This window comes from Symsagittifera roscoffensis, chromosome 1 (assembly GCF_963678635.1).
Source record: "Symsagittifera roscoffensis chromosome 1, txSymRosc1.1, whole genome shotgun sequence".
In the NCBI taxonomy this organism is placed as follows: Eukaryota; Metazoa; Xenacoelomorpha; order Acoela; family Convolutidae; genus Symsagittifera; species Symsagittifera roscoffensis.
The window spans coordinates 45,704,493-45,731,558 of record NC_087062.1 but is presented as its reverse complement, the minus strand read 5'-3'; the positions used below and the strand labels follow the sequence as shown (position 1 = coordinate 45,731,558).

General features: G+C 35.4%; 1 protein-coding gene across 1 annotated transcript; it reads left to right on the top strand.

The window, feature by feature from the left end:
- Positions 1 to 577: 577 nt before the first annotated feature.
- On the top strand, positions 578 to 27,066 carry LOC134857579 (lysosomal thioesterase PPT2-B-like). Its single transcript, XM_063873741.1, has 5 exons — positions 578 to 643; positions 754 to 880; positions 25,954 to 26,097; positions 26,318 to 26,499; positions 26,707 to 27,066. The coding sequence occupies exons 1-5, from the start codon at positions 578 to 580 to the stop codon at positions 27,064 to 27,066; spliced, it is 879 nt and encodes a 292-aa protein (XP_063729811.1).

The window sequence follows — 27,066 nt, the reverse complement described above, 5'->3', positions numbered from 1 at the left end:
GTTTGAAAATTCAAGTTTTTTTTCGTTTTGACCGGATAATTTAAATCAGCACTGTATTCGGATCCCGTTTGATTTAAACCTTTGTTACTCTATGCTTTATTTGATTTTTTTTGAGTTTTGGTGCTACATGTTGGTGCCACACATGAGGCCATGAAAGCTTTTTTTTAAAAAAAAAAACAAGCTAGGAAACTTTTGATAACATGATATATTTGGATTTCGATCTATTGTCTCATTAATAGACTAGACTACTGACAGATTTTTGTCACAATGGATGTCTGATATCCTTCAAATTTAATATTTCTCCGTTTTTAAACACCATTTCCTTCTTTGATTCGGGAAGATGAAGTGCATATGGTCTATTTTGTCAGTTACCTTAATTGTAACATTATCGGCACAAGAGTCAGACTGTAAGCCTGCGTCTTCCATTCAGCTCCCTCCTCGTCCTGTGGTTTTCATGCACGGGCTGCTTTCGGATGCCTCTCGCGGTGATCAACTTCTGACATGGATCAGAGAGGACTTCCCCGATGTCCCCATTTACTCTCTCAAATCTTTTCAGGGATCAAAGAGTCTGTTCGATATGGCGACTCAAGTTGTGGTTTTCAATCAAGAAGTGAAGATGTTCATGTATCAAATTGGAGCAAACGTAATCTTGAAATTCTAAATTGCCGTTTGTTTGAGCTATACCAAAACTGACTCTTTTAAAGCCCAAAAATGATTATTTTTCTTTTTGCTTCCAAAATTTCTCTATTTAAGGACGTGACTTTCATTGGGTACTCGCAGGGTGGAATCATAGGGAGGTTTTTGGTGGAGCAACACAACGCAAATGGATACTTTCACACCTTCATATCAATCGCCGCTCCTCTAGCCGGTCAATACGGAAGTAAGAGAATTAGTCATATTTAAACGTCATCTCTGGCCATCAGTTCTTAGAATAGTTTAAATCAATCAAATAGAAAATAGGCACAAGACTGATCGGAGACCGTTTAAGATCTATGGAGCAGTAATACATGAAAAAATTAAAAGTAAAAAATTACATGAAAAGAAAAAGTTTAGAATTTGGGATTTTTTTGTGAAAACCATCCCCAAACACGCCAGTAGTGTTTTATCGTATCCCGGATCTTAGGGGAGGGTCCTACCTAAGGGGGGTCCTCACTTAAAGCAAAATCCTACGAAAGGTAGCCTTCATTTTTTGGAGGACCCCTATCCTAGGATTTTGTAAAGGAACGTAAGTTCCCACCACTAAAGCAAAAGACCCCCTCCTTAGAATCTTGTTGAGCTGAGCTTAAGAACCGAGACCCGAAACAATAGTTGCTTCTAATTCCCTTCAAAGCAGTCCTTTTTCCCGCGATATTTAAATTTAATCGTTCTAATTCCTGAAATTTTCTTTTGGTCCTAGTTTCATGTGGATATCATTTCCTGGCTTTCTTTCTTATCGTCGAAGAATTGTCATGCTGATAAAAGTTTGTTATGAAACTAAGCCAACGGAATTCACCCATTTGCTTGAACTAACATTTAGTTTGAGTCAACTAAATTATTGCCTGAAGCTATTTATGTAAAAAAAAAACGATTCGCCCAATACGAATTTTTTTTATTAGTGGTGAATTGGTAAAAACCAGATTAATCTTCAGCCGAAGTATAAAAACGACGAGCAGTAAAAATCATCTCAAAATGTATGTTTAAGAATTTAATGTTTATTGTTTTGGTTTTATTTGCGCTGTTTTTAGATGGTTTATCTTTTAAAGCTTCAGAGGAAATAAATGGGTTATTTACAGGGGGACGTTCACGGACTCAGCCACTAGAAGCTTCTTCTTCTCGCAGCTCTGTTTCTGAGTAGAGCTGCTGTAAAAATCCCCAATCCGGAAGTTGAAATTCGGGCAAACTGTTATCAGCTTCATTGTATGAGTTGGATTTCATGTAAATGTGTTCAATAAATGCATTCTCTTCGGCGGCTTTATGACCAAAGGGAACTGTCGAAATCCCATCGAAAAGGAGAAAACGTTTTGAGTCGAATGGTGATAATGCAAGTTTGTTTTGTTTCACTGTCATATTAATGTGACCTTTCGAAACTATATTATTGTTTTATTCTCTCATTGTTTACCCAGTGAATGTTGTGTCCCTGAAGGTTTGGTGGACCATTTCTCGATATGCGCTCCGTTTTATTCCTTTGGCACTCAATTTTTGAGTGCCCTCTAAGCAGAAGCAAATTAGTGTTTTTTCTACAAGGCAGGGGATTGTTTTATTTCACTTCAGCAACTCAATTTGTACCGAACAAAGTTTCATTCATTTTACCAAAGAGCAGAAGACTCTAAACTATAATTTAAAAAAAAGGAAAAGAAAAGAAAGTGTTATCAGATAAATTAACGTTTAGTCAACCTGGTATAATGTTGCCTAAATCAGCTAAACTTCCATAGCTTGTTACAACAAATTAAGGGGGAGGGAGGATGGTGATGATAATTTTTTCTGTAAAAATTTTGGAATGGGGGTAGAAGGGTGGCTTAAATTGGGATTTTTTTTTTACAATTAAGGACGTCTGAATGTAGTTTCGGTTTTAGGACAATGAATTCTCTGATCCGCTTCCCATCAGATTCGTCTTTAAAACTCAGCACATTTTTTTGGTGTCTTCAATCAGGAAAATTTCCTCATCACAACTTGAAAAGTGGAAGTCAGCTTTTATTTTCTCTAAGTAATTATCGTCAGTTTTTATGGCATAAAAAAGTATCCGTGTCGAAGGAAAGTAAATCAAGTTTAGATTCAGTTTCAATTTTTTTTATAGTGGAAATGAAACATGAAACGCTTGGCCAGGTCTGAGATGGTCATACCAACTCTCATAGGTTTGTCCCAAAATATTTTTATCACTGAAAAGCTGATTGTGGCACATTGATCGTCAATGATTTGAAAGCTCTTCATCGCGCTTAGAGCTGTATTTTGAAGAAGTTTGCTCTCATTTCTTACAATCACCAGCTTCTTTCTTCCTAGGTTAGACTTCATTATCCTACCGAATGCTTTGAAAGCTTAAATTGGGATTATCTTGTAAAATTTCTTTTTTTTTACTGCCGCTTTTCGTAGGCGGGTGTTGAGGTCCACAAAGTCTGGCATCTAGTGACTTTCGCAGAACTGAACAGCTTTTCCGAGTTGAATTACTTCCATTCCCAGGCTCTAGTTCAACTTTAGGGTAAGGTATTGCAATCATAATCTTCTTCAGGATGCAAGGTCTGCTGGAGCTTTGGCACCTTTGGCTGTGTGGTGAATCTCAAACTTCCCAACATGTCGACTTGCTCGTTGCTCTTTGCACCGATGTCAACTACTTCACGAGAGGAGGTAGAAATTGTTTGCGTCAAAGTTGAGGATAGAGCTTGATGGTTCTGAGGGCGAAAAATTGTCAAGGTGTTTATTGTTCTCTTTGTAAAATCGGCGCACGTAAATCGACGTTATGCCTCCTCATATCGTTTGCTGCACAAAGTCCAGATGTTCACGATTCAGTAAGAATTTTGGATCGGGCTCACAAAATTTTAGAAAGGCTTCCCAGAAATGTTACGTGCCGTGAAATAACAGGCGCAACCCAACCTGTAAATTTGATCGCCAACTTCACGAAACGCTTCGATAACTGAAGCAAGTAGTAGCACATCTGTAGTCAAGTACAAGTAGTGGTAACCATCAAGTCAACCACACTTCACTTCGGTGAAAGTTATAGGACTTGATTGTACTCGCTTCTTGTAACACTCACATCCCCTCCTGTTAGACTTTTTTTCAGCATTGCTCGCGGGGGAAGTCAAGTTTCTTGGAATTTTTCGAAGGAAATGAAAAATGAGTAGAGGTATTACGCTTTCTGTTCCAATATACTGACTTTTTCAGGGGAGTGGCTGAGTTTTTCAAATTATTTCTTAAGCAGAAAAAATTTTTCGCTGGGCAAATTATTGACAATTTTCGTCAGCGGCGCTAGCATGAATCTATACGATTTGATGAGTCTCGGGTTTTTGTAGAATTTTTGTCGAGCAACAAGTCGAAAATCAGGCTCTTAGTGAATCTGGTCGACACTCTTAAGAGCAAAAATTCACCATCGTTAAACATGAACAAAAAATTACATTTTGAATCTAGTTTTGGCCTGAATTTCAAAGGTGATTTGATTAGGTGAAGAATATTAAAGAGTTGGTAATAAGATTTTTAGAAGGCAAGTAGAATTTGCTCACCAAAATACGTTGATTTGACAATTGTTTAGCCTTTCAAATCTGTCCATGTCCTTCAAATTCATTGGCATTTTGTATTCTCCATTGATTTTATCAATTCCTTCTTTGTCGAGGTGGTAGGTTGAAACTTTGTATTTCTCCAGCCACGTTTTTTTTTTATTTTTCAAGTTTTCATTTTTTCACGTTTTTTACCAAAAAATTGTCAGTTATACTCGCAAAACTTGTATATAAACGCAATATACAACGGGAATATGGCTCAAAACTTTCTCTGTTATTTTGTTTAAGACCTGAAAAATCCCACAGGACTAATGACACCTATCATGAGAAAAAAGACAGAGAGTGAACAGAGAACAGAAAGCCAAATAAATGTGGTTGGACTACCAACATGAGAAAATTGGACCCTTTCATATTTAACCTTCTTTTGAAAAGAAAACAAAATCCGCAAAAAGATATTTCTAATGGGGTTCACTAATGAGCAATTGTTTTTAGCTTTCTCTCTCTATCATTTTTTCTCAAAGAGAATTTTGGCGAAAAATTATTCTCGATTCATGATTTTTTTGATAAATTTTTCTCTTACAATTTGCTGAATACTTTACAGAACATATTTTAATTGATCTACTAGGCGAGATAAAATTTTAGAAGCTTGTTCTTCTCGCAGCTCTGTTTCTGAGTAGAACTGCTGTAAAAATCCTCATTCCGGTAGTTGAAAATCGGGCAAACTGTTATCAGCTTCATTGTATGAGTTGGCCCACTCGGTGTTCATGTAACTGTGTTCAAGAAATGCATTCTCTGGGGCGGCTTTATGGCCAAAGGGAACTGTCGAAATACCGTCGAAAAGGAAAAAACATTTTGAGTCGAATGGTGATAATGCAAGTTTGTTTTGTTTCACTGACAAATTAGTGTGACCTTTCGAAACTATATTAAAGTCTTACTTTCTCATTGTTTACCCAAAGAATGATGTGTCACTGAAGGTTTGGTGGACCATTTCTTGATATGCGCTCCGTTTTATTCCTTTGGCACTCAATTTTAGAGTGCACTCTAAGCAGAAGCAGGTAATATTTTTTTCTACAAGGCAGGGGATAGTTTCATTTCACTTCAGCAACTCAATTTATACCGAACAAAGTTTCATTCTCTTTACCAAAGAGCAGAAGACTCTAAACTATAATTTTAAAAAAAGGAAAAGGAAAGAAAATTGTTTTTAGATAAGTTAACGTTTAGTCAACCTGGTATAATGTTGCCTAAATCAGCTAAATGTCCATAGTTTGTTGCAACAAATTAAGGGGGAGGGAGAGTGGTGGTGATATTTTTTCTGTGAAATTTTTGGAATGGGGTTGGAAGGGTGGCTTTCTCTCTCTATCATTTTTTCTCAAAGAGAATTTTGGCGAAAAATTATTCTCGATTCATGATTTTTTTGATAAATTTTTCTCTTACAATTTGCTGAATACTTTACAGAACATATTTTAATTGATCTACTAGGCGAGATAAAATTTTAGAAGCTTGTTCTTCTCGCAGCTCTGTTTCTGAGTAGAACTGCTGTAAAAATCCTCATTCCGGTAGTTGAAAATCGGGCAAACTGTTATCAGCTTCATTGTATGAGTTGGCCCACTCGGTGTTCATGTAACTGTGTTCAAGAAATGCATTCTCTGGGGCGGCTTTATGGCCAAAGGGAACTGTCGAAATACCGTCGAAAAGGAAAAAACATTTTGAGTCGAATGGTGATAATGCAAGTTTGTTTTGTTTCACTGACAAATTAGTGTGACCTTTCGAAACTATATTAAAGTCTTACTTTCTCATTGTTTACCCAAAGAATGATGTGTCACTGAAGGTTTGGTGGACCATTTCTTGATATGCGCTCCGTTTTATTCCTTTGGCACTCAATTTTAGAGTGCACTCTAAGCAGAAGCAGGTAATATTTTTTTCTACAAGGCAGGGGATAGTTTCATTTCACTTCAGCAACTCAATTTATACCGAACAAAGTTTCATTCTCTTTACCAAAGAGCAGAAGACTCTAAACTATAATTTTAAAAAAAGGAAAAGGAAAGAAAATTGTTTTTAGATAAGTTAACGTTTAGTCAACCTGGTATAATGTTGCCTAAATCAGCTAAATGTCCATAGTTTGTTGCAACAAATTAAGGGGGAGGGAGAGTGGTGGTGATATTTTTTCTGTGAAATTTTTGGAATGGGGTTGGAAGGGTGGCTTAAACTGGGATTTTTACTTACAATTAAGGACGTCCGAAGGTAGTTTCGGTTTTAGGACAATGAATTTTCTGATACGCTTCCCACCAGTTTCGTCTTTAAAGTTCAGCACATCTTTTTTTGGTGTCGTCAACCAAGAAAAGGTCTACATCACAACTTGAAAAGTGGAAATCAATTTTTATTTTCTCTAAGTCTCGGTAAACATCGTCAGTTTTGATGGCATAAAAAAATATCCGTGTCGAAGGAAAGTAATATCAAAATTAGATTCAGTTTCAATATTTTGATAGTGAAAATGAAACATGAAACGCTTGGCGAGGTCTGAGATAGTCATACCAACTATCATAGATTTGTCCAGAAAAAAATTTATCACTGAAAAGCTGATTGTGGCAAATTGATCGTCAATGATTTGAAAGCTCTTCATAGCGCTTAGAGCTGTATTTTGACGAAGTTCTCTCTCATCTTTTAGAATCTCCAGCTTCTTTCTTCCTAACTTAGACTCCATTATCTTACCGAATGCTAAAACAATAATTATCTTGTAAATTTTCCCCCGCAATTTTTATACTGCGGCTTTTCGTAGGCGGGTGTTGAGGTCGACAAAATCTGCCATCCAGTGACTTTCGTGGAACTAAACAACTTTTCCAAGTTGATTTATTTTCATTCCTAGCCCGTGGTACAAATTTAGGGTAAGGTATTGCAAAATAAAATCTTCTTCAGGGTGCAAGGTCTGCTGAAGCTTTGGCACCTTTGGCTGTGTGGTGAACCCCAATTTTCCCAACATGTCGACTTGCTCGTTGCTCTTTGCACCGATGTCCACTACTTCACGAGAGGAAGGAGAAATTGTTTGCGTCAATGTTGAGGATAGAGCTTGATGGTTCTGAGGGTGAAAAATTGTCAAGGTATTTATTGTTCTCTTTGTAAAATCGGCGCGCCTAAAAAGACGATATGCCTCCTCATATCTATTGCTGCACAAAATCCAGATGTTCACGATTCAGTAAGAATTCTGGATCGGGCTCACAAATTTTTAGAAAGGCTTCCCAGAAATGTTACGTGCCGTAAAATAACAGGCGCAACCCAACCTGTAAATTTGATTGCCAACTTCACGAAAAGCTTCGATAACTGAAGCAAGTAGTAGCACATCTGTAGTCAAGTACAAGTAGTTGTAACCATCAAGTGAACCACACTTCACTTCGGTGAAAGTTATAGGACTTGATTGTACTCGCTTCTTGTAACACTCACATCCCCTCCCGTTAGACTTTTTTTCAGCATTGCTCGCGGGGGAAGTCAAGTTTCTTGGAATTTTTCGAAGCAAATGAAAAAAGAGTAGAGGTATTACGCTTTCTGTTCCAACATACTGACTTTTTCAGGGGAGTGGCTGAGTTTTTCAAATTATTTCTCAAGCAGAAAAAACTTTTCGCTGGGCAAATTATTGACAATTTTCGTCAGCGGCGCTAGCATGAATCTATACGATTTGATGAGTCTCGGGTTTTTGTAGAATTTTTGTCGAGCAACAAGTCGAAAATCAGGCTCTTAGTGAATCTGGTCGACACTCTTAAGAGCAAAAATTCACCATCGTTAAACATGAACAAAAAATTAGATTTTGAATCTAGTTTTGGCCTGAATTTCAAAGGTGATTTGATTAGGTGAAGAATATTAAAGAGTTGGTAATAAGATTTTTAGAAGGCAAGTAGAATTTGCTCACCAAAATACGTTGATTTGACAATTGTTTAGCCTTTCAAATCTGTCCAAATCCATCAAGTCCATTGGCATTTTGTATTCTCCATTGATTTTCTCAATTCCTTCTTTGTCGAGGTCGTAGGTTGAAATTTTGTATTTCTCCAGCCACTTTTTTTATTTTTCAAATTTTCAGCTTTTCATGCTTTTTACCAAAAAATTGTCAGTTATACACGCAAAACTTGTACATAAACGCGATATACAACGGGAATATTCTCTGTTATTTTGTTTAAGACCTGAAATATTCCACCGGACTAACGACACCTACCATGAGAAAGAGAACAGAGAGTGTACACAGAACAGAAAGCCAAATCAATGTGGTTGGACTACCAACAAGAAAAAGTTGGACCCTTTCATATTTAACCTTCGTTTGAAAAGAAAGCAAAATCACCAAAAGGATATTTGTAATGGGATTCACTAATGAGCAATTTTGTTTACTTTTCTCTGTCTCTCGTTTTTTCTGAAAGAGAATTTTGGCGAAAAATTATTCTCGATTTATGATTTTTTTGAAAGTTTTTTCTCTTACATTTCGCTGAAAATTTTGCAGAACAAATTAAAATTGATTTACTAGGCGAGATAAAATTTCAGACCACTAATATACACACGGTCATGTTGAAAAGGGTTAAAAATCATATCAAACAGAAATGATAATATAAAACATGTGGAATAATAATTGAAAAAAAATATAAAAAATTTTGTTTAAATTATTCGAATTCTCGAAAATGCAATTTTCTTTTTTTTGGGCATAGCAAGTTGAATTTGGATGGGTTCCTTAATTGACATCTGGAGGGTCACTAGATCATTTGTCTCCGCATCCTACATAAGGCCAAAAGCACTTAGGTTCAAGTTTGCTTGATAGGTTGCCAGACATTCTTTGTCATGCTGTTAAAATTGCATTACCATGACTCATAGCAGTGATTAAATTAACTTCATAACAAAAGACACAAGAAGACTATTAGAGTATACCAGGGGAGAAAAAGCAACTAAATACCCATAAAAAATGTGGTTTATCATAAAAGAAGTATATCTTTGATGATTTAGTTTTATCATTATGGCTTAGGGCGTTCGTAAAATTGTCACATAAGATTTTACTTTGGGAACGAATGATCTGTCTCGTATACTGTGATCAGTCATTCTTCAACGTTCCACACTAAAAACTAGTTGGTTGTTAGTCATGTATTATGAATGTTTCTTTTGAAAGGGATGTTGACTATGTCGATGATTCTCAGGATATATCTTCGAATGACAAACGTTTATTTTGAGTCGGTGCAAAAACATTCACACATACCAGTATCTAGATAACTGTCAAATTGTACAAAACAGGCGAAGAGGAAACTTTCAAGCATCGACAAGGAATAATCTTGTCAACTGGTGAATTCGAGTCCTTGGCGGAAAATTGCACAAAATCAAAATATTGATGAAAAGAAAAAATTATGTGCTAGTCGAATTCACGAAAGAAACTACTGATTTATTAAACAAAATGACTTTAAAATTGTTCGTCGTGACTTGCCTTTACTCTACATTCTCATTTTTATTTTTGGGTTGTTCCAAGTATCAACTGCCTGATGGAAAAATTGAAATCAGCTGTGACTTATTACTCTATCATTAATCTAGTCTAGATGTTTGGGAGTTCTAGACGCAGACGATTACCTCAGGTTTGCTTCGGCTCGCAGAGTAAATCTGTTCAAGCTCCAACTGACATGATTACTAACGTAACAATTGAACGCTTTAGTAAAATATTGAATGGTGAAAGTTCTGCGTTTTCTTGAATAATTGACATTATTTTGAGTGGTTATGCTTGTGTGGAAATTGATACAAAAACCTTGTTTGTGAAATTTATCGTTGAGAAGAAATTCAATTTTTGAATATTGTTTTTCTTTTGCTCTCTTGTATAAAAAAGTTTACTACACCAGCGGGGGGTGTTCCCGAGGAGCGTTGCGACGTGCAAGGCTGGCTACTTATTGCCCGCTAAAGCATATGTTCCGGCCTTATTGTTTCGAGAAATTTATCTGAAAAATTTTCGCTCTTTTTTTGAAATTGTAGAAAAAGAAAATCTCTTACCTCTAAGAATGAATTTAAAAATTTGAAATTATAAATTTAAAAGAATATCAAAAATTAGTTCAGATCAACATATGTTTAGTAAATGTTGTCAAATCATGATCATTAAGTTTGAAACCTATTGGAAACCTGTTTGTAATTGTAACATGAGCAACCTAAATACAAAAAAGTCCGCATAACACTGAATCTGCTGATTGTTTTGGTTTTTCATCAGTAGCTGATTTTCTTCATGAATTGCACGTAGATTTTTCTTGTACATGAGAGGACAAACATATAATCTTTTACCTATAAGATCTGCGAAAAATATCTGCCCTCCAGCTTGAGCAAAAAGCAATCAGTGGGTTCCATGTTAATCCGAGGGTGAAGCACTCATTATCATGAAGGTGTTATCGTTATTCAATACTAAAGGGTATCCAAAATCGATAAAGCGATATTTCAAATGCTTACAACAATTTAAAAATTCCATTATTTGAAGATTATTTATGGCTAGTCTAGGTCATAAGGTAGTTTTTCTAACTGAACGCACATAAACTGTTGATGCACGCTCTCCCATATATAAAATTTCGACGTTAATACCGAGACCTGCGTTAAAATTCAGTTCGACCGAATGTTGCAATTGGTCAATTCAGGATCACGAAAAAATTTTGTAAAGCCTCCTGAGTAGACGTGAGGTCAAAAGCCATAATACAATGAGTAACGTAATTAGCGAGACTGACTCCATGACTGTACACTAGAAAAGTAATGAAAATAAAAGATTGTAAGCAAAATACGGCGTATCTCTGTTTGTCGCTTCTGTAGCATGCGTTCGAAGCAAGGTTCCATTGCTTCGAACTTTTTTCAAACGAGTACGCTGAAGATCGACGAAAACGTTTCTGTCGCCGAGTACTTTAAACACGAGCATAAGACTATCAGGAGAGTAGGAAGGTCCAACTTTTCGGGTGAATGCAAATTCAAAAGTGACAAGCAAGGGAGGTTTTTCAAATAAGCTCAACGACCTGTGAGTTGCATCACTCTGGATTAAAATAGATTAAATTTAATCGGGATTAAATTTTGCTTCACTGCTGACTCTTTTGTGCAGCTTGCTTTCTGAAAATGACGCGTCTGGTTTTTCATTTCACCGCTGTTGTTCTTTTCGGATGACTTTTCCGAGATCTAATTTCTCCTCCATTTTGCTTTCTGAATGATTTTCTAACGGGGCTTTTGAGTACCTGCTTTGAAATTTTTCTTTTTGTTGCAACTTCTATTAGTTCTGGAGCTGCCTGAAGAAGAAGTTTTTTCCGATATTTTTTGCTGCGGGTATCAAAAGTTTTCGAGCCAATGGAAATGCCACTCTTCCTATTCCCAAGGCTAATACACCGAAGTCACTGGCTTGTTGTCCATAATGTCTAGAGAAATTTGGTAAGTTTGCTTGGTTGTGGTAATAAAACTCATATGGATCAATTGCTAAAAATCTGAATTTTAAAGTCAGGACAACTTTTCCCCCTCCAGCGAAAGGAACAAGTCCTCCAGGGTCTGTGCGAGAGTTCACTGAAAGACTAGAATTATTGTAGAGCAAAAGCTTTTTAAAGTCAAATTACCAAACACTTTACGATGATTTGGTTCAATTTTACATGCGTAACCCTTTTTCACTTGAACGATTTGTATCAATGACTAGTAGCAGGAGTGTTTTTGTGTGTCCGACTTTTTGAAAAAAAATTATGTACGGGAAAAAAATATAAGCTGAGTAACAGCACATACATCAACGGGATAGTCAGCATAATCATCTTGGGTGGAAAATGTGCTATGTTTCGAGCTTCCTTGTTTGTAATCTTTATGATAACCAGTTCCATCTCTGACGCCTTTAACTCCAAGTAAAATAGGAGTTTGCGGGCTTGAAAAAATTATACCTTCCAATAATGCAGCCACAATGAAAGATGTTTGGTAATGGGATCTATAACAAAATCCAATTTCTCTAATTCTGTCTTTAGACGAATCTCATTCAGTATTTTTTTTTTGCTTGTATACTCTCCTTTTGTTAGTTTTACTGTTTCTCCAAGGTAAGGCCTGGAGTTCATGCACGCTTTAAACCTATGTTTTTTGTAGTACACAATGTTGTTGTCAGTCACGTTGTATATCTGAGTAGGGAAAGTAATTTTTGTAACTGCTACTCTTCATTCACCTTGCAATTTTATTTCTTCTTTCAGGAGATTTTTGAAGTTGGCCAGAGTAAAATCTTTAGAAAAACTCATTGATCCAGGGGAAACTTGGGTAATTGTGAAAGAAGGGGGAGCATTATGAATGAAAATGCTGGAAATGCCTTCAGTCAAGATTGTTAATGATTCCTACTTCTTCAGAACACGAACTAGTTCAGACTCGAGAAATTTCCCCTCAATCGATTCTCTGTTAGTATTGATTTGTATGTTGGAGGATGTCGTGTTGGTATGTCAAAATTTTTAAACACTTCATCGATGATCGATTGTTTGCCATCCTTGCGAAAATGTGTGTCTACTCTGGCGATTCTAGCATGATCACCTACATAAAGTTTTGGAAGTCAAACTATATTCAATGATTACTGTGCTCTTAAGGAAACCAGGCGAGGAACATCATTTTACTTACTTTGTTCTGTGCAAGATTTATGACACGATTTGTTCTCGAATTAATTGCAATGACAAAATCTTGCAATTTTTCAATGTATGAGTGTGTCTATTTATCCTCCAAGTTTTTATAAATAGGATTTTTCAAGGAACAGATCACTTGATCAGTTGTCTCCGCATCCTACATACGGGCAAAAGCACTTAGGTTCAAGTTTGCTTGATAGATTGCCCGACATTCTTTGTCATGCTGTTAAAATTGCATTACCATGACTCATAGCAGTGATTAATATCACGTCATAATAAAAGACACAAAAAGACTATTAGAGTGTACCAGGGGAGAAAAAGCAACTAAATACCCATAAAAACGTGGTTTACCGTAAAAGAAGTATATCTTTGATGATTTAGTTTCATCATTATGACTTAGCGCGTTCGTAAAGTTGTCACATAAGTTAGTTTTTACTTTGTGAACGCATGATCTGTCTCATATACTGTGATCAGTCATTCTTAAACGTTCCACACTAAAAACTAGTTCGTTGTTAGTCATGTATTATGAATATTTCTTTTGAAAGGGATGTTGACTATGTCGATGATTCTCAGGATATATCTTCGAATGACAACCGTTTATTTTGAGTCGGTGCAAAAACATTCACACATACCAGTATCTAGATAACTGTCAAATTGTACAAAACAGGCGAAGAGGAAACTTTCAAGCATCGACAAGGAATAATCTTGTCAACTGGTGAATTCGAGTCCTTGGCGGAAAATTGCACAAAATCAAAATATTGACGAAAGGAAAAAATTATGTGCTAGTCGGATTCACGAAAGAAACTACTGATTTAATACATAAGATGACCTTAAAATCATTCGTCGTGCCTTGCCTTCACTCTACATTCGGAAAAGGAAAGCAAAAATGAAAACGATGGAACCGTCGGGTTGTGTAACTTTATGATTTTTTTATTTAACTAAACTACAAAGCAATGGTTGAAGCAGTATATGAGCATTCCCCTGATATTTCGAACAATTTCTTAAGAAAATACAAATTTTCATCTTGAATCATGAACCCTTTTTCTCTGGCTTTGCTTCAAATTCAAGTTTTGCGGTATCCTCTTATGTAAATAATTTGATTTTTTGCAATCATTCGATTGACAACAAAAAACATTGTTATGTGCTAGTCGAATTCACGAAAGAAACTACTGATTTAATACACAAGATGACCTTAAAATCATTCGTCGTGCCTTGCCTTCACTCTACATTCGGAAAAGGAAAGCGAACGTGAAAACGATGGAACCGTCGGGTTGTGTAACATTATGATTTCTTTATTTAACTAAACTACAAAGCAATGGTTGAAGCAATATATGAGCATTCCCCTGATATCTCGAACAATTTCTTAAGAAAATACAAATTTTCATCTTGAATCATGAACCCTTTTTCTCTGGCTTTGCTTCAAATTCAAGTTTTGCGGTATCCTCCTATGTAAATAATTTGATTTTTTGCAATCATTCGATTGACAACAAAAAACATTGTTATGTGCTAGTCGAATTCACGAAAGAGACTACTGATTTAATAAACAAGATGACTTCAAAATGACTCTATCATTAATCTAGTCTAGATGTTTGGGAGTTCTAGCTCGCAGACGATTAACTCAGGTTTTGCTTCGGCTCGCAGAGTAAATCTGTTCAAGCTCCAACTGACATGATTACTAACGTAACAATTGAACGCTTTAGTAAAATATTGAATGGTGAAAGTTTTGCGTTTTCTTGAATAATTGACATTATTTTGAGTGGTTATGCTTGTGTGGAAATTGATACAAAAACCTTGTTTGTGAAATTTATCGTTGAGAAGAAATTCAATTTTTAAATATTGTTTTTCTTTTACTCTCTTGTATAAAAAAGTTTACTTCGCCAGCGGGGGGCGTTCCCGAGGAGCGTTGCGACACGTGCAAGGCTGGTTACTTATTGCCCGCTAAAGCATATGTTCCGGCCTTAATGTTTCGAGAAACTTTATCTGAAAAATTTTCGCTCTTTTTTGAACTTGTAGAAAAAGAAAATCTCTTACTTCTAAGAATGAATTTAAAAATTTGAAATTAAAAAATTTAAAAGAATATCAAAAAATAGTTCAGATCAACATATGTTTAGTAAATGTTATCAAATCATGATCATTAAGTTTGAAACCTATTGGAAACCTGTTTGTAATTGTAACATGAGCAACCTAAATACAAAAAAGTCCATATAACACTGAATCTGCTGATTGTTTTGGTTTTTTCATCAGTAGCTGATTTTCTTCATGAATTGCACGTCGAATTTTCTTGTACATGAGAGGACAAACATATAATCTTTTACGTAAAAGATCTGCAAAAAATATCTGCCCTCCAGCTTGAGCAAAAAGCAATCAGTGGGTTCCATGTTAATCCGAGGGTGAAGCACTCATTATCATGAAAGTATTATCGTTATTCAATACTAAAGGGTATCCAAAATCGATAAAGCGATATTTCAAATGCTTAAAACAATTTAAAAAATCCATTATTTGAAGATCATTTATGGCTAGTCTAGGTCATAATGTAGTTTTTCTAACTGAACGCACAAAAACTGTTGATGAACGCTCTCCCATATATAAAATTTCGACGTTAATACCGAGACCTGCGGTAAAATTCAGTTCGACCGAATGTTGCAATTGGTCAATTTACGATGACAAAAAAATTGCGTGAAGCCTACTGAGTAGACGTGAGGTCAAAAGCCATAAAATAATGAGTATCATAATTAGCGAGACTGACTCCATGACTGCTGTTCAGCACAAAATCAAGAGCTTCAAGCGAGTTGTAAAAAAAAAATTTTGACTGTTGTTGATATTGAAGTTTTGGTTATGATTAGGCCGTTTCTGTTCACAAGGATCTCATTCAACCCAAAACTCTGGTAATGAAAAAGATTTGTCCTGTTTTTACACAAATATGCTTTGTTTATGCTCATTGCTTCTATCAATCTTCTCATAGGTTCTTTTGCGAAAACATCCTCCTATCGCTAGCTTAAATAGTCGGGTTCTTCAACAAGGTTTTTTTATCGTTGAGAGAACACTTTCAGTCACAGTCATCTTTCTGACTTTAGCTTAGGTTATTTGAACCTTTTATTGTTTTACTGTTTAGCTGCCTCTTCAGAATTGACAAAAAAAATTTAGGAGAGCGTCTAAGAGACAATCTAACTGTTGACACTGCTAAGTAGGTGCCTGTCACACGACAAGAAGTCGCAAGCAGTTTTACCAAAGTGCTTCAACTCTTTCGAGTAGAAATTTGGTAAGTTTGCTTGGTTGTGGTAATAAAACTCATATGGATCAATTGCTAAAAATCTGAATTTCAAAGTAAGGACAACCTCTCCCCCTCCAGCTAAAAGAACAAGTCCTCCAGGGTCTGTGCGCAACTTCAAGGAAAGACTAGAATTATTGTAGAGCAAAAGCTTTTTAAAGTCAAATTACCAAACACTTTATGATGATTCGGTTCAATTTTACATGCGTAACGCTTTTTCACTCGACGATTTGTATCAATGACTCGTAGCAGGAGTGTTTTTGTGTGTCCGACTTTTTGAAAATTATTCAAGTCCGGGAAAAAAACATAAGCGGAGTACCAGCTCATACATCAACGGGATAGTCAGCATAAAAATCTTGGGTGGAAAATGTGCTATGTTTCGAGCTTCCTTGTTTGTAATCTTTATGATAACCTGACGCCTTTGAATACAAGTAAATTAGGAGTTTGCGGGCTTGAAAAAAGTATACCTTCCAATAATGCAGCCACAATGAAAGATGTTGGTAATTGGATCTATAACAAAATCCAATTTCTCTATTTCTGTCTTTAGACGAATCTCATCCAGTATTTGTTCAATGTATGTATTCTCTCCTTTTGTTAGATTTACTGTTTCTCCAAGGTAAGGCGTGGAGTTCAAGCCCGCTATAAACCTATCTTTTTTGTAGTAAACAATGTTGTTGTCAGTTACGTTGTATATCTGAGTAGGGAACGTAATTTTTGTAACTGCTACTCTTCATTCACCTTGCAATTTTATTTCTTCTTTCAGGAAATTTTTGAAGTTGGCCAGAGTTTTATCTTTAAAAAAGTTCATTGATGCAGGGAAAACTTGGGGTAATTGTGAAGGAAGGGGGAGCATTATGAGTGAAAATGCTGGAAATGCCTTCAGTCAAGATTATTAATGATTCCTATTTCTTCAGAACACGTACTAGTTCAGTTTCGAGAAAATTTCCCTCAAACGATTCTCTGTTAGTATTGATTTGTTTGTTGGAGGATTTTGTGTTGGTATGTCAAAAATTTTAAACACTTCATAGGTGAGCGATTGTTTGCAACCCCGTCGAAAATGTATGTCTACTCTGGCGATTCTAGCATAATCACCTACATAAAGTTTTGGAAGTCAAACTATATTCAATGATTACTGTGCTCTTAATGAAACCAGGCGAGGAACATCATTTTACTTACTTTGTTCTGTGCAAGATTTGTGACACGATTTGTTCTCGAATTAATTGCATTGAAAAAATCTTGCAATTTTTCAATGTATGAGTGTGTCTATTTATCCTCCAAGTGTTTAAAAATAGGATTTTTCAAGGAACGGATAATTTTCTCAGCGAATGCGGACTCTTTCTAGCTCTCTGTGCTGTATGTGTTCATGCTTTTCTTCGTACATAAGGCGGCGGAGGACTCTTCAAACTCTGTCCCCTTATCCACCCATATATTTTCGGTTGTTTTCTCCTTAACGTTAGTTTGAACGCTTTTGCTATTGTAGTAGCATACTTTGATTTTAAGGGTTGCACTCTGAGATAGCGGGACTTGCAGTCAATTGCAGCAAGCAGATACTTAATATCATGGTTGTACTTGGCAAGTTTATCAACAACGACCAGATCTAATGATCAGATTTCTTCGATATCGTAAGCTATGACCTTGAGTTCGGCGTTTTTTGGATTACAGTTCAATATTCCGTGTAAGCAGGTTCAATGAAAATTTTAAGATTTTTGTTGCGACAAAATGGTTGCTTTTTATCAATTTGTTCATATTACGAAAGAACGCTGGGTCTTTGTCACTGTATTTAGTTTTCAACATTTTTTTCTTCAATCTTGGTAATTCTACCATTGTTTTGATTTCGCATCCGTCTCTTGTGGTTGGAGGATCTTAATTGTTATTTGGCGTTCCGCACAGGTCCGTACCTTCTTCTGAATCCTTTTCACATTTTTGGTTTCGAGTTTTTCTATTGTCGATGGGACTTTTTCTGTTTTGTTTTTATTTACTTCTCGTAAATTTTGCGCACTACTTCTTTCCTGCCAAGCGGGGAATGCTGTGCGGGTTCTTGAGGATCCGTTTGATTGTTTCTCTTGAGCGTTGAAAGACGCTGAATGAATCGCGTGTTTGGAATTTTGATTTACTACCAGCTTTTAATTCAAATTGAGAGCAGTTAAATTGATGATGAATGCCCGATTGTGTAAATTTTTTGTTTATGGGAGAACTTTGTGAAAAATAGTGCAATCTTAAGTCTTGTTAGTACTTTATCCACATAACATATATCATCTCATTGTCATGATTTATGGCTACTCCTTTTGAATTTTTTTTTATTTTAAAAATGATTTTTGCTCTAACAAAGTTTTCTTTTCCAAAACCTGTGACTGACATAAATTTTTTTCGATATGTCTCTTGTTGCTCTTTTCTAATGTTTCATATTTATCACGTTTGACCGGTACTTCTTCCTTGTCCGTAAGCAGTTCAAACTGTTCTTGTTGAGCCTCATCGTTTTCCGTAAATGTTTCCTTCGTTGCAGTAGTCCTTCTAGTTTGAGGAGGGAAAAAGGGTCTGAGCCGGTTAAGCTAGGATAGTTCAGCTTTTCTATGTTTAATCCTTTTATCATGAAAAAAACGTGCAGCTTCTGGCTGCTCTTTGACACATTAGTGTTTCAGATTTAGGATGGATTCTTCAGCAGTCATAATCAAGTTGTGAGGTTCTTGTAACAAAAACAAAAACTTTCTCGCACTTGATGGAAACCTGCTTCACTGATAATATTTGGTCTTTTTTTGGCAGCACGGGTTTTGGGATGATGAAGTTTTCGTTTGCAGTCTCCAATTTTTCTAAATTTGCAATTTTAACGGGTACGTTTCAATTGACTTCATAAAGCAAACAATCGCAATTAATTGTTATGATCTAGCAATTTGAAAGTTTTATAAATAGAATTTTTATCTGGTCAGGTGGTTCCAGTTATTGCATATGCCGCAGAATGGAATAATTTTTCTTTTTTAATGTGACTGGAGTAGTTTCTGGTTTAGATAAGGGTCAATAAAAAACTGTTGACCAAGGCTGTGTGATATTTGTACAAAATCGTAAGCAATCTAATGTACGGGGTCCAAATCGGTTACAAGAAGTCCAACAGACTCTCTGGTACCTAATTCGTAATAACTGCTCAAAAGTGTTGATACATTCAGTTGTTTTTCTAAAAGATCTAGTTGCTGACGTCACGAGATGATTTGAACAGTATGATGTGTGAAGTGTTCAAATCAATTGTAGGCGACCATCGAGTTTGTTGAAACAAATTATTGTTAAAATAAGTTACATCCGTCCCTCCATGTCTACCAGTTGTCGCTGATCCAACAAACTCTTTTTTATTAAAGTTGTCTTCACATGAATCATCGAAAACTGAAAGAATGTTTTCTAAATTTCCTATAGATTCACATCCGTTAAGTTTCATGAATTTTACTTCAACTTCGCGAGAAGGCACTTTTCCTGATAACGCAGTTTGCATGTTTTCTAAAAAAGAATGGTTTCAAATTTAGGATAATCAGTATTTTCCACCAAAAGTTTGGAAATAAATCAGTTTTCCCAGATCCTGACGGTTTTACTATCGCCATACAAACTCTTGTTGAAGTATGAATCATTTATTCTTATCCTTAGGTTTGGTGTTACGTAGCCAACTAAGCTAGATAAAATCATGAACCAAATTGAAATTTCTTCGCAACTTAATTTAGTGAAAGAAACTTTGAGAAGGCAGAAAGTTATTTTCCTTCAAAGTACAGTTTTTCTTCACAGTGTACTCTTTCACAATAGTCATAATCTCATCTGGCAATTCACATCTGATTAGATTTATCTGAACTCCTGCTGACGTTTGGGTACTAAGACAAGTTCGGGAAGATATACTCCTCGGTTGCTGTCTAACATTTCTGAATAACTTGAATCTCTGGAAGTACACAAAGTGATCAGTAACTGCAAAAAATCTCTTTAATGAAGACAATTCTTCTTCGAAAAAAATATCTGCTCCTTCCTCTGAACAATTTGGTTGCTGCAATTATTACGAGCTATTCTTGTAATAAAATTTTGATATCACCCTCTGGAGTCATCCACGCACAAAGCAATGAATTTGGTGAAAAATATGTTTCGCTGATCTCTCGCTGTTGTTCATTTTTCCACCAATCATAAAAAACCTAGCTTTTCTTCAGGGCACAAAGAGTCCTTGAGTTGTAATGAGGAATATGTCTATTGCAACTGTAATAATTTTTGAAATATAAGTTTTCAACACGAGGACAACCCAAATCATACAGGTTTTCAAATTTTCGGTCCAAGTACTTGGTCGAAAGTTCTGCCTTTTCTTTTCCTTTAGCGTAAAAAACGGCACTAAGGTTTCTTAACTTGAAACTCTGAAGTATTTGATTCAAGTATCTGTAAAAGTAATCAAATGGAGACAGTGTGAATGATTTGTTAACCATTTGTAAGTTTTTTGTTCCAGCTTTACCAGTATATTGAAATTCATTGGAGGCGAAAAATTGATTCGGTCGCTGTAGTTTGAAGTTGATATTGCTAATTCTCTAACCACGAAGACTTTTTTCTTATAACGAAACCCTTCCACGTCAGGCACAACTAGTCTCTCGCTTAGCATTCTAGTAATTGATAGTTTTCTGGTTTTTTCAATTTAATGAAAAGCAGAAATATATTCCACTAAAATTTCCCAATAAGCTGTTTTTGCAGCTTCAGGGCTTCATGTAACAATACATGGGATCCTCTTGGTAAAACTAAGGTATAAATCTGAAAACATCCAGCAATACAGCATGCAATCAAAAACATTTTGGAATTTTTCAAGAATTTGTCCAAGGAAGAGTTACCATTATCAATCAAGACAGCATTGGGTCTCAATTTAATCAAAAAGTCATGGTGAAGATTATCAGAACTAAAAAAACAGAGAAAATACAGCTAGAAAACAGTTTCGTTAGTTAGAATCATCAGGATAAATTTGCTTCAAAGACGTGTAAATTTCTTGAATCGTTTTTAAATCAAAAGGAGTTTCTCTACTTTTTTGCACTTTCTTTGTTTTTTTTTCAACATCTGTCAAACCTGCTGAATTTCAAGTCAGTGGAAAGTAAAATGACCTTGCAGATACCATTTAGATTCATGGAGATATTGGTGGTAAATAATCAAAAAACCACCGGACGTTTTTTAAATTTTGATAGCTTGTTGAAACATAGACGGATTTTTCTCTCCAAGTCATTGTCAACCCTTATTGAGTTAAGATCAAACAAATAGTCGAATACTTTTTCATATTTAGCAAACATTGGATTGCTCACAAAACCATAATTTTATTTTATAGAAACGATCCAAGTGGTTTGTTGAAGCTCATTCAAATAAAACTGTTCTTTAAAAATTTACTCGTGTTCTTTCTTTGAAAGTTCCCTTGCCCTCTCGAGAAACACTACGTAGCGATCATTACAGATTTTTTCCCGTAGTTGAAAACACACTCTTGAATGTAAATGTTCTTTATCAATATGTTCCGTACACCAAGTTACCTCTAATTTCTTTTTTTTTCAAAGTTGAAAAATTTATCATGTGGTATCTTTTGCCCGAAAATGGCAGCCCCATTTGTAGAATGATTTCAATTTACTGCCTTTTCACCATAACATATATTTCAAGTTTAGGAAATAAATTACTGCTGCCAACAGTTAAGCTACGCAGCCAAAATCTCCGGCAATTTTTTTTATATACCATAAAATCAATTCCCTTTCACTTTCAATTTTCAACTAGGTCTAAAGTTCATTTGATCGAAACAATTATATTAATTAAAAACATTCATAAAACATACAAGAACCAAAAATAAGGATCCCAAAAGTTTGAATTAGAAAGAGTTATGTATCGTGTCCCTTGTTGTTAAGCTGAGCTTAGCGAGATACTAAGTAGTGGAATTTCTGCTTTTTGGGTGGAAGATTTCTTTCGCTTTCAAAATTCTAGGATGAAGGTCCTCCAAAAAATTAAGAACCCATTGCCTGGGGTTTTGCTTTACTTGAGCTCCCCCCACTTAATAAATACCTACCCCCCTTAGGATCCGGGACACGATAAAATACTACTAAAGCCATTGAAAGAACAAAGTGATAGATTTCGCTCTTAGTAACGAAGCAATTATGTCACATAAACTTTCTTCAACCAAAACGGCTTTCTTTAACCAAGCTGCTGGCGATTAAACATATTGCGCGTTTATTGTCCCAATTTGGGCAATTTCAAATCCCCATAACTTAACGAAAAAAAGATCACTGGTAAAATCAATTTCCAAATTTAAGCTTTTTACAACATTACCTTTCGAATGATAGAAAAAAATTCCGTCAAATTTGGCTTGCTAAGAAGTCGAAATTTGTCTGAAGAGAAAAAACATCCCGCGCACAATTTAACCGTTACATTCGTTACGAAAGTCGGAACAATAAAAGGAGAGTTGTTATATATTGTGACGCAACTATAGAAAAATAGTCCAATTACAATTATCATTTGAAAAGTGAGGTGTTAGCTTAAATTTTTGACATAAGTTTTTTGCTTTCTTCCGCATTCGGAACAATAAAGATACTTTAAGCAGAAATATAACAGAAAAAAAAACAATTTATTTCAATAAAAATTATTCAAAATAAACCGTTTAAGTACAACACATACACTTAGTGAACAACTAAGGTTTCTTGAGTTGTTCGCAGTTTCAAATAATCAAAAATTAAAATCATTCAAGAAAAAAAATGTAACAAAAATTTTCATACTTTTTATTTGTTTTACAGTGGCTGATAAGTGATTGGAACAACAATAATCCATGGCCAAAAAATCAAACGGCGTTTTTTGTTTTTAAAAAAGATATTTTTTTGTGTATACTGAGCTTATGCGATGCTGCGATAAAAACAAAGTCAGCGAAGATGGCGCGTTTTTCAGCAATATAGGCAAAAGTCTCTTTGGCAATTTTTCCGCTGATACTGGAGTTTTTGTAAAGGAACTTCAAATTTGAATGATAAAGAAGAAAAATGAGAATTTTTAGCTTCAGCGATTACGTCCTCCCCAATTATTTCATGTTAGCTGAAGCGAAAAGTTATTTGATCCGCGCTTTTTTGTAAAATTACACAATTTCAAAAAATCCTTTTTAGCCAAACTAGGATATTTATCGTGTGGCATCTTCCATTATATTGATTCCTTAGCAGATAGCAGAAATGCTGTTTGGATCAGGAATCATTCAACCTTAAAATGAGGAACAGCAAGACTGAGCAAATACTTGAATGTTCCGGCTGCACCTTAAAGGCAATTTTAAAAAAAATGCTTGAAAGCTATCAGAACAAAAAGCGTTTCAATTTACCGGCCCGCACAATAATATAAAATTACAAAACGATGTATTTAGCGCCTTGTAGTCTATTAATACAACCAAATTAAATGCCTCAATTCAACTTGGAATGCTTAAATCCACCGTTTACGCATGTTATAAGAACGCAATATATGTCGCTCTAGTTACCCTTAAATAGCTAAACTAGCGGTTTTCAAACCCCAGAAAAACAAATACATTTTTCACACGTGTAATTTTTTTTCTAAATTTGAGCTCAGAAAAACAATGTCTTCTTGATGGCCTAAAAAATACAGCCAAAAGTGCTTAGTTAAATAGTCAGTAACGCCCTGAATGTTTTGACTGCCTCTTGAAGAATTATGGAATTTTTTTCACATTTAAAAATCTTTTAGAGATTTTTTGAAAATCATCCTCCAAACGCTAAGTAAAGTACAGGTTAATAAAATACACAAATAAATGATAAAAAAATTACATCAAGTGCCATGCCTCAATTGAACTTGGAACAATTTGTAAACCAGATTAAATCATTGCTTATGCGTTGATAACACGAAATATATCGCGCGTTATTTGTTCCTAATTGGACAAAATGGCAATCTTTAAACCCCCATAACTTGCAAAAATTGATCAAAGGTGAACTTTTTGCATTCTCTGAAATTGAGCTCAGAAAAACAACATCTTTCGAAAAGTGGAAAATATACTGAATAAAAAAAATCACCCAGGCAAAATCATTCCGCACTTTCTTCAAAAGTCGAAACAACACCACACTACTCATAACAAGGGGAAGCGCTGAGTTTTTTGACTAATTTTGAAGGTTTATAGAGTAGTTTTCACTTGATTTTTTTAAGTTTAAAAGTCGAAATGGGTCTGGAGAAAAAAAAATGTCCCACGACAAATGTTCTGTCATTTTTTTTTGTTCCGATGTTTGGAAGATTCGTGATGTAGGTGGTTTTCTTCTTCTTTGGATCGCAATTGACAAAAATAAACAATAGTTTAGCAGCAATTTGTTTTTGTCTTTTTCTAGAGGTCTAAGCATTAGCAAGTTCGCCAAATTTTTGACCGTGCTAGCACCCAAAATAAACTTGCTTTGAAAACATTCCAGGGTCGACAAAAAGGTTAATCATATAGATTTCATTTTGCAATTCAAACATTTCATGCATCTTGAAAATTACAAGAAAATGCTACCACTATTTGTTTCTCCTTTAAGAATGTTAGTCTAGCGTTTCCTACTTGGTTTCAATTGTATACAGAACCTCTTGAAATAAACAAAAACAATTAATAGTTACGCTTTATGTTTTTATTTTATCTGAAAAAACTTGCTTTTTTCTCAAAAAGAAAGAAAAAGTTACGTGGCAATAATTTTATATACAGACTGAATTTGGAGTTTTTCATGTAATGTTTGATCTTTGACAAGATATTTAACAAAAAAATAACATGATATGCAAGGCTTAAAAAATCTATTTTGAACTGTTCATGGCTTGAAAGTCGAGTCCTTTTTTGGACAGATTTATGTTTGTCCTTTTTATACGAAATTTTTATAGACAAAAATTGGTCTCACGCAAAAAAGAACCGTATGTTTAGCTTCTTCTTGTGTGAAAATATCAAAAGTAGAGCACATTTTTGGTCCTGTTGATTTGTTGCTGGATGCGAAGAGCAATTTTTAGTGTTATACATAGCACAAAGGGTGAGAGATGTTCATAATCCAAAGGAGAAAAGGAGTAATCTAACTCAGCATTTTAAGATTTCGGTTTGTGTAATTATTATCAGAACTAAATTGTAGACATTAGAGAGATATCTAAAAATTCATGGTTTTCAACTGATAGCAACAGTCTTGATTTTTTTAAGATGAAAACCTTTGATATTAAAATTAATTTTGCGTTATTTATTTGAGTTGAGATACTGAAAATTACTCCCAACTTAAAAAAAGTAATTGGAGTTTTTAGTACAATGAAAAAAAAATGAGATTGTCAGGCGACGACTAAAAATTAAATCGAGTTTTTGCGATCAAAAAGAATTAGGTTTATGAACCTTGAGATAACGAAAATAATTTTGTGTCTGTCTGTTCCTGGATTCCAGAGACAAAACTTTAAACATGTTAAATTTTTGTCAGAACGATCAAAGAGAAGGAAAGGACTAAAGAACAACAAAGGGAGCGTCCCTGTTGCGGAATCCGCTTACAATGCACAAAATGCACAGTTTATTGGCCTGGTAATGTTAGTTTTGTAGTTGATAAATGTTGAATTGTCGTCAAAAAAGACTAACCACAACTCTGAGAGATGTAACCTGTTTCGTTTTTTCTCTTTTAGGGCATAGTTTGGTTTAAAAAACAAAAACATTCACAACGGAAAAATGGGTGCTTTGCTTCCACGGCGAGTCCTGAAATTAACATCGGTCAGGAAATATTAGTCTGTATTTCGGTTTTTCTAGTCTTAAAAAAAGCCCTATAGAAGAAACTTCAAAAAACAACAACTGATGGGCCGATAATGTATTTATTGCAGCCTAGACACAACCAATTGTATGTTTTTGTCTATGTTTTTTTTTTCTAATTATAAATTTACAATACACAAAATACGAGTTTCAGTTTAAACTGTAGACTCCTTTCTAACTACAACCAATAAGGTATTTTCTTAGGTGGGGGTGTTGAGGAAGAGTTCAAGTCTCTGTTGTACCTGATAATGGGCGTGGAGAAGACAGAGCAATTGCTGACTAATTTGGGAGGCATGGTCAACTTCTTTGATCTTCTCTGTTCAGGGCAGATCACCCTCGACCTCAACAGTTGAGTCATTGTTTTTATCACTATGCCGCTTGCACATCAATATTATTGGTAACTATTTAACTTAATGACATCAAATCATATAAAACAAAACGCTCAAAAAAAGACAAAAAATTTAAAAGAAGTTTTTTTGCAAAAAAAATGATCCAACATTTCTATGATAGCTGCAGCTTTCACAGTAAGAATTGGAGCATTCAAAGTCAGCTGTCTTGTTTAATGCAGTTGCTGGTTTGCCCGAACTGAAAGCAGACAACCTGCATGAGACGTTGGCGCCCTGCGCCTACTGGCGGAACCCACTCACCTGGGCCCACCAGAAGACCCTGGATACATACTTCAACCGGATGAACAACCAAAATTTCACTGAAGAAGGTCAAAAGCTCAAGGAAAATTTCAGCAATTTAAAAGTAAGCATGCATGTCTGATTTGCATCAGCAAGCTACAGCGATGAAAAGCAATTCCAAAAGAGAATAAATGGTATGGTTCATCTCTTGCACTTGATACCCAGCCTCGACATTAGCCCAGGTTCTGTAACACAGTTTTACAACTTTTCTGTAAGGGTTATTTTACCGATCATCAACAAACAAAGAACGAACATGATTTTTTTTTGTCAGAAACTCGTAATGGTCGGCTCTCCTAATGATAGGGTGGTGAACCCATGGGAGTCTTCTCATTTCGGATTCTACCCAGACGGATGTGTGGACTCAGTGGATCCGATGGAAGAGACAGACTGGTTCAAAGACGACAACTTCGGACTTCACTCACTCGCCAATGCTGGGGCCATTGTGAAATGCGAGAGCATTGCAAATCATACCAACATTATAACCGATCGATCAATGTACGAGGGTTGTGTTAGACCCCACATTGCGACTGGGGATAAATGGGACCGTGAACCTACTCCCTCTTCAAACAGGGGGTCAACTAGGCCTAACCAAATGTCCCACAAGGTTGCGGTCAAAAAGGAAGACTGCTGA